Here is a 7884-nt window from a genome sequence, read left to right on the forward strand (position 1 = left end):
AACAAGAGACAATAAATAATTAATATTTTAGAATATTAGAATATTCTCAGCTACCTATCCCTCATGACTAAAATTTTCCAATTAAATATTTTAAGTACAGGAATCGTAAAGAACAAATATAAATATTTTAAATCTAAATTATATATATATAAATTCACATTAGTTCAAAAAATAAGAGACAATAAATAATTAATATTTTAGAATATTAGAATATTCTCAGCTACCTATCCCTCGTGACTAAAATTTCCCAATTAAATATTTTAAGCACATGAATTGTAAAGAACAAATATAAATATTTTAAATCTGAATAATATATATATATATATATATATATATATATATATATATATATATATATATATATATAATTATTCTATATCTTCTAAGTTTACTTTGAATAAGTATGGGACTAAGAGCTAAAAGAGGAAACAAAAATAATAGAACTATAGGGGCTAGAATATAAATTAATCTCTAACAACAACCCCCTTAAGTAGAAAACAACACCAACAACCACCATCTCAATAAAGAATTTGTATAAATACAAAATAAGCTAAATCCAAAGAAATTATAAGTCTTAAGGCATCTTTTCCAATATTTTCCATATAAAAATAGTAGTCAAATAGATCCATTTAAAAATTATTAAATTTGGAGGGTTTATTTAATCTTATCTTATCCTATTTCTTTAGTCAATGAGTGAAAGTAATTGTTTTGAAGAAGTCTTTTCTGCGCCACTGAAAATTTACAATGATAATTATCATTTATCCAAATCAAGTCTTGGTATTAACAAATGGTTTGTATAAAATATATACACATTAAAAGGCAAAAACTAAGATACAAGCCACTAATCACGTCTAAACAACATTATATAGACACACTATAGCAAACAATCCAAAACCAAGAAGAAGAAAGAAGAAGAGATGGGGAGGAAGCTGACCGAGATGGAGGTGGGCGGCGATGGCGTGGCCGTCATCACTATCGTTAATCCTCCGATGAACTTCTTAAACCACAGTGGTGATCATTAGCATATCCTCCCTCTTAATCTCTTTCTCAGTTGAGTATGTTAATGTTGTTTATCATTGTTTCAGTGTTTTGGAGTTTGAAGGATAATTATGATGAAGCTTTGAAAAGGGATGATGTGAAAGCCATTGTCATTACAAGTATCAATTCTTCAATCTCAAACAACTTTATTATATTGATCAAGTTTCAGTATGCATGTTTTCAAGTGTAAGCTTAAGATTTCACTCCTCGATCAGGCGAAGGGCCTCATTTTTCGGGAGGTTTCGACATTGAAGCCCTTGGAAATTTTCAAGAACTTGATGAAGGAATAAGTAAGTTCAGTTCATCTTTCTTGTTTTCTCTCCATCCTTCAACTCCTTTTATGCCTCTAGTTCATGCAAAATTCTAATATCCACATTGATTGATAGAACTCGAACCGAAAGAAGGCTACTTGGCGATCGATGTGCTTACCGATACTTTTGAAGGTAGTTCAAAGAGAAACACCATCTGTTTCTATCACAATTGTGCATTTCTGATTTCTGCATGCTCATTTAGGTGCTGCTAAACCATCAGTAGCTGCTATGAAAGGCCTTGTTATCGGAGGTGGATTGGAAACAGCAATGGTGAGTGATTCGATTCATTCCTGAAACTCATATCTGAATTTTAAGGCTAAGATATAACTTTATCTTTATTGAAACTTCAGGCATGCCATGCGCGAATTTCGACTTCAGATGCTCATTTAGCTCTACCTGAACTTACAGTTGGGTTCATTCCAGGACTTGGAGGTAGGTACCCTTCCAAGTTTGGTAACTTCTATATGTGTTAGCAACAAAATCATAAGCTTTTGAGTTTATTTAGGAACTCAAAGGCTTCCGCGACTCGTCGGACTTCAGAAAGCCCTTGACATTATCTTGGTACAATATAGAAAATTTGAGTTAATTGATTTGAATATTGTTGTCATATAACAAATCTTGGTAGACTTTTGTTATTCAGTTAGTACACTTGTTGTAAGTATGTTTTCATCAAACCTTGCAGTTGTCCAAGCCAATTGGAGGCGAAGAGGCTTACAATATCGGTCTTGTTGATGCTGTAGTTTCAACTGATGAGTTAGTTAAGATGGCAAAATGTTGGGCTCTCGATATCGCGGAGTTTAGGAAGCCATGGATCAAGAGTCTTCACAAAGCCGATAAGTTGGAACCCCTTGAGGAGGTGAAGAAAATGCTGAATTCTGCCAGATCTCAAGCTCGAGAGCGATCTCCTCATGTTCATTCCCCTTTGGATTGTATTGATGTGATCGAAGAGGGTATCGTCTCGGGTCCTCGCAATGGACTTGTTAAGGTAAACTCGATTGGATTCTCACACTAACTAAAAGCTCTCCTCATCCTTCACCAAATGCTAATATATGCAATGGTTTTTTTTCTTCTTATTGTAGGAATCCAACATTTTTCAAAAACTTCTCTTCTCTGAAACTTGCAAGAATTTGATTCATGTTGTCTTAGCTCAACGCCGAGCTGCAATGGTACAAACACTATCTGCTTGTCTTTTTTTTTTAAAATTTTTTTTTCACAAAAACTGAAGTCAGAAATCATAAATTTAAGCTTAGTTTGTGATGATTTGAACTAACTTTTATTCTTGAACACATCTTACAGGTTCAGGGATCACTGACATGGGTTTGATTCCTCGGAAAATAACTAAAATCGGTGTCGTAGGGGGAAATTCAATGGGCTCTGATATCGCAACAGCACTAATTCTGAAAAATTACCCAGTGATACTAAAAGAAGTAGATGAAAACATCTTAAATGCAGGAATAGATGGAGTCAAAGGTATAACAATCTATGTCACTGATGAATTCAGCTACTCACACTATAATTATGCTTTGAAAATTTGAAGTTCTTACCCGCAATACTAACTCCGCAGAGAATTTGAATACTTTCATAAGCCAAGGAAAAATGACACAAGAACAATGTGAGACAGCACTATCTCTACTCACAGGTGTTCTTGATTATGAATGCTTTAAAGATGTCGATATGGTTATCGAGGTAAAAAAACGATTAGTCCAACTCCGCAACTCAAATTTCATGAGCAAAATGGTTCATTTCTAATTGTTTTTCCTCCTTGATACTTTGGCATTTTCAGACAGTTCTTGAGGATTTGCCTTCAAAGCAGCAAGTGTATGCAGATCTTCAGAAATATTGTTCTTCAGACTGTATATTGGCCACTAACACTTCTACATTTGATCTTAACTTAATCGGAGAAAGGACCGAGGCTCAAGATCGTATTGTCGGGGCACATTTCTTCAGGTAACAAAATGAAAATGCCAAGGTTGAACATTTGTTGCTTTTTTAAAAAAAAATTGGCACATTTCTGAACTTGTCTCTGTCGCAGTCCTGCTTATGAAACACCACTTCTAGAAATAGTTCAGACATGTGAAACATCTCCACAAGTCATCATAGATCTTCTGGATATCGGCGAAAAGATTCACAAGACCCCCATTGCAGCCACTAATGGCTCTGCTGTTGATAGGATGTTCATTCCTCTCACTCAAACAGCACTCTTTCTAGTCGATCATGGTCTCGATGCCTATAAGGTCGATGAGGCTTGTACTAAATTTGGAATGCCAAAGGGTCCCTTCAGGTACATGGACTAATATTCATTAAGATGATCAAGGAAATCTCATCAATCATCAGAGTGTGCAACTCACAATGATCTCTTTGTTCTTGTGGCTTGTACAGGCTAATTGATTTGGTCGGTATCCGAATTGCCATAGCTTCTAGCACAAAATACCTTGAGAGCTTCCCTGATAGATTCTACAAGTCGAGATTAATGCAAATCATGATCGACGATAAGAGGGAAGGTATGAAGATTGTCAAAGGTTATTTCCGATAAGCTAATTTAGTCTCATAAACAGTTTGTAAGTTTAGTCGAATGAATTACTTTTCAGTTAAACTTTATTGTGTATATAGTTACTAGTTTTTCAGTGAGTATATGTTTTTAACTTCAGAATCACTTTGTAACAGGCAAGGCCAATGGAAATGGATTCTACAAGTATGATGAGAAGAAGGAAGCCATTCCCGACCCCGAAATAGTTAAGTACATTAACAGTTCAAAGAATATGATCAGTGTCACTCCAAACCCTCAGGTTAGTTAACCAAAAACCCAGTAGAATTTGCTTAAGAACAAAATAAACACATGTTTGTTCAACTTGATCTGCAGCTGAAGACCACAATACCACACGAGGACATAGTTGAAATGCTCTTCTTTCCGGTTATCAACGAGGCCTGTCGTGTTCTCGACAAGAGAATTGCTGTGAAGCCATCAGACCTTGACATAGCTTCCATCATGGGGATTGGATTCCCAGCTCGCAGGTTAAGTTGGCTGAAACTCAGAAGCATATGATTCACGATTTATATCGTTACGATTCATTCACTCATTTTCTTAAAATTCAGGGGTGGAGTGATCCATTGGGCAGACTCACTTGGTGCAAATTATGTATGCAAGAGATTGGAGGAATGGACAAAGGTGCATGGTGAGTTGTTCTTCAAGCCTTGTGCATTCTTGAGAGAAAGGGCAGGGAAAGGCATACCATTGGTAAGATTCAGATTTATCCTCCTTGTTGTATGTATATATCATTTGTGTGCGTGTGTTTTTTTTTAATAATCAATTTCTCAAACTTTTGCAGAGTGCATAAGGCAGTGGAAGGATCATGGCTGTGTTCCTCCAAAAACTATTTGGGATCAACTATATGACTCGTACCGAAGAGTTGTGTTCCTCCAAATTATTTAGGGTCATCTATATGAATAATTCTGCTAAAGCTCATGCAATGCAAAGGCTGATAAAAGTCAAAGTAATAGATTCATCATATAAATAAAGTAATCCCTTATGTGCTAGTCACTATTCCAAAGGTTAATAGTCGTCCATAATTTACCTCTTCCGTGTTGACCCTAGGACAGGTTGACGGGAACGATGAGAGCGAGCATATTCACCTTTGCCATCATGAAGAAAACAACCATGAACTGATGCAACTGAGAAATCTAATTTTACCAACCAAAAAAATGCGTAAGTTAATGGCTAGTACAAAATTTCATCACCAGAGCTAAGCATTTGTGTGTGTCGATCGAACAGCATAACAAAAACAAGAATCATCTTAAACTCAGTAAATGCAGCTTTGGAACAACATTTTCAAAGCATCCTAAGTTTTTGATAGATTTTCCCATAATGAAAATCTGTGCATGTTTTAAGCTTCTGGGGGCCTTCTCTCCCCTTACACTTTTAACTTACAACAGTTTCAACACATTATTTTGTTCATGCCATTTGGAGCCAGCATCCATCATGCCATCACCAACCAACATTGTGGCACAGCTAGTAGAGTTTACAATTCGACATCAACTGTTTAAAATGAAATTTACTGCATTTAAGGGGAGATTTGAGAATGCAAAAATAGTTCATCTTCTAGAAATGCCAAATTCAGCATCACATCAACGACAACATGAGGCCTGGAGGTATTATTGTCTGGTTGTAGCCTGCTTGTATTGATGAAGACCTCTCGGGTCCGTTGTGTGACAGCAAGAGGGCCATCCGTGAGTTGCGGTCTGATGCACCGTTGGGCTGTGGGAAAGAGCCCCAGCCACTAGCCTCCCTGTCAATGGGAGAAGGATGTGTCATTACAGCTTCACGCTGCAAAAGGTTGGAACCGCCAACCCAGCGGCCCCCTCAACCCGGCCCCACAAGTATGAGAGGGAGTAAATCACGGTGAATACGGGCCCAGCTATGACATGGTGGTCTCAGGTGTTTAGCACGGACAGATATTGATGTTATCGCATTTGCTGTCGCAGACCCTCGACCTCTCGACTCATGCTGCAAGAATCCATGTCATAACCAGTTGATCCCGCCCGTGGGGGCGTGTCATTACAGCTTCGCGCTGCAAAGGTTGGAACCGCCAACCCAGCGGCCCCCTCAACCCGGCCCCACAAGTATGAGAGGGAGTAAATCACGGTGAATACGGGCCCAGCTATGACATGGTGGTCTCAGGTGTTTAGCACGGACAGATATTGATGTTATCGCATTTGCTGCCGCAGACCCTCGATCTCTCGACTCATGCTGCAAGAATCCATGTCATAACCAGTTGATCCCGCCCGTGGTGTCATTACAGCTTCACGCTCCCACAGACGGTGGCGGTTTCGAATTCCCTCAGCATCTAAAGGAATGGGAGTTATCAGGAAAGGGACACACTGGTCTGCTGGATTCAGACCCCTTGCGTTTGCAGATTGTGGCATACTTGTTCCATGCACACTTTGAGAATTTTGTCGATGGAAGCCTTCATGGAGATTGGCATGGGTTCGGAGGAATGGTGACACCGAGGAAAGGACATTGGAGCTGGTGGGGCCAGATCTTGGGACATTTCTGGAAAAAAAAAACAAAAAAGAGTTAAAATTCAGGTGGTGATCATATCGAACAAACTTGAATCATATTGAAAGCATGCATAATGATAATATTTGATCACTACATATTTAGATTCAGAAAGAAACAGCCGGGTAAAAGGTAGGAAATCGATGCAATGCAACTCACCCATGACCAAGAACAAAAGGATGGAAAACAGAGTCTGCAGCAGGTAAACCATCCGTGTTGATCCTTGTAAAGTGAGATGCTGGATCATGGCTATTGAATAGGTAGGATGGATGATGGCGATTACTCTCTGCTATCATATGAGCGTGAATATCTCTTGGTCTTGAAAAATAACTCCACTGATGGTGATACCCAGAACCATCAAGCATGGCCTCAAATGACTGATTGGAGGAAGAAGGTTGGGGCAGTTGTGTGTAAGTTACGAAAGGGGGTGGATGAGGTGATGACATGGTCGACTGATTCTCAGAAACAATAGCATGATATCCAAAAGGATCACGAACTGCAATACCACAAATTCGCTGGGTTACTCAAAAGTTACTTAACTTGTCATCAATATATATCTGCTTTGACTTACAAGGAGTAGCTGAAGAAGATTCGCCTTCCCTAAATTAAAATAGAAAAAAAGGTAAGTTAGATGACAAATGCCGCTAAACGCTTCCAATGTGGCATTTACAAAGCAAGTTCTCTAACCAAGTATTTAGCAAATTCGATTAAGACACAGTCCAAGAAGAAAGATTATATGGTTTGCATGCAATAAATTGGACAAATGTAAATAAAATGATTGCCAAACCTTACTACTGGAGAAAGGGGAAATCGGTGATTTAGCATTACATTTTTATCTACATGAAAATAGTTATTTGGCTGTTGACTATATAAATCTTATACTAAGTACTCAGCTTTATATTTTACTTCATGAATAAATGATTTTAATGAAGACATTTCTTGGTATGTAAATAAAACAGCACTATTGATCTAGTCATTCTCTCATAATAGATTGGAATTGTCATTATACATAATATATAAAGATCATATGAAATGCAGAACTTACTCAAACATTGATGGAATTCTTGCCAAGTCGCTGATTGGACACCGATGACCTCTGATCGGCTGGACAAACAGATACAAACAAAAAAACACATGACTAGAGAAACATGATATGATTGGAAAGAAATATACTGAAAAAAAATACCACTAAAGCAAAAAAAAAAAAAAAAAAAATTGAAAAAAAACAACAAATGAGACAATGGGATAATGGAACAAAAAAGAAGCCACTACACTAAAAACAACTGAGAAAAAAGGCCTGACAAATGTTCTTTTTAAATAGTAAGATTTTAAGATGCTCAATTTCTAAATTTGATACATTATCAGAGGTCTAAACAAACAAACAGATGCAAAATCAAAGAGGGGAGTGATTCAAGTAAGCAGCATACACTTTCAATGTAACTATGATTGTAGAGGTCTCCATCATGAATCAATTCGTCAATG

At 37.5% G+C, this 7884-nt stretch overlaps 2 protein-coding genes across 2 annotated transcripts; one reads left to right on the forward strand and one right to left on the reverse strand.

The window, feature by feature from the left end:
* The first annotated feature begins 808 nt into the window (after positions 1-808).
* Positions 809-4883, forward strand: LOC121977160 (peroxisomal fatty acid beta-oxidation multifunctional protein MFP2-like). The gene is made up of 18 exons (XM_042529719.1): positions 809-1011; positions 1086-1157; positions 1254-1328; positions 1425-1481; positions 1552-1619; positions 1700-1781; positions 1855-1910; positions 2032-2334; positions 2429-2519; positions 2649-2819; positions 2914-3035; positions 3133-3296; positions 3382-3630; positions 3729-3850; positions 4014-4135; positions 4210-4361; positions 4443-4584; positions 4676-4883. Exons 1-18 carry the CDS (start codon positions 918-920, stop codon positions 4682-4684), a joined length of 2151 nt encoding a protein of 716 aa, XP_042385653.1. The 5' UTR covers positions 809-917; the 3' UTR covers positions 4685-4883.
* A 1155-nt stretch (positions 4884-6038) lies between these two features.
* Positions 6039-7491, reverse strand: LOC121978045. The gene is made up of 4 exons (XM_042530438.1): positions 7448-7491; positions 6974-7002; positions 6562-6898; positions 6039-6396 (listed from the first exon to the last, which is right to left on the reverse strand). Exons 1-4 carry the CDS (start codon positions 7453-7455, stop codon positions 6051-6053), a joined length of 720 nt encoding a protein of 239 aa, XP_042386372.1. The 5' UTR covers positions 7456-7491; the 3' UTR covers positions 6039-6050.
* Between the last annotated feature and the right edge of the window lie 393 nt (positions 7492-7884).

The sequence above is a fragment of the Zingiber officinale genome, chromosome 4B (assembly GCF_018446385.1).
Source record: "Zingiber officinale cultivar Zhangliang chromosome 4B, Zo_v1.1, whole genome shotgun sequence".
In the NCBI taxonomy this organism is placed as follows: Eukaryota; Viridiplantae; Streptophyta; class Magnoliopsida; order Zingiberales; family Zingiberaceae; genus Zingiber; species Zingiber officinale.

What these genes read in the sequence shown, in the direction of transcription:
- LOC121978045 (XM_042530438.1), bottom strand. An exon ending in ATCTTCTTCAGCTACTCCTT is followed by an intron (nt 6,899 to 6,973) that starts GTAAGTCAAAGC and finishes GTGGTATTGCAG; the next exon opens with TTCGTGATCCTTTTGGATAT. An exon ending in CCTTTTGTTCTTGGTCATGG is followed by an intron (nt 6,397 to 6,561) that starts GTGAGTTGCATT and finishes TTTTTTTTCCAG; the next exon opens with AAATGTCCCAAGATCTGGCC.
- LOC121977160 (XM_042529719.1), top strand. Translation starts at nt 918, where the DNA reads ATGGGGAGGAAGCTGACCGAGATGGAGGTGGGCGGCGATGGCGTGGCC. An exon ending in ACGCCGAGCTGCAATGGTAC is followed by an intron (nt 2,520 to 2,648) that starts AAACACTATCTG and finishes ATCTTACAGGTT; the next exon opens with CAGGGATCACTGACATGGGT. An exon ending in ATGTCGATATGGTTATCGAG is followed by an intron (nt 3,036 to 3,132) that starts GTAAAAAAACGA and finishes TGGCATTTTCAG; the next exon opens with ACAGTTCTTGAGGATTTGCC.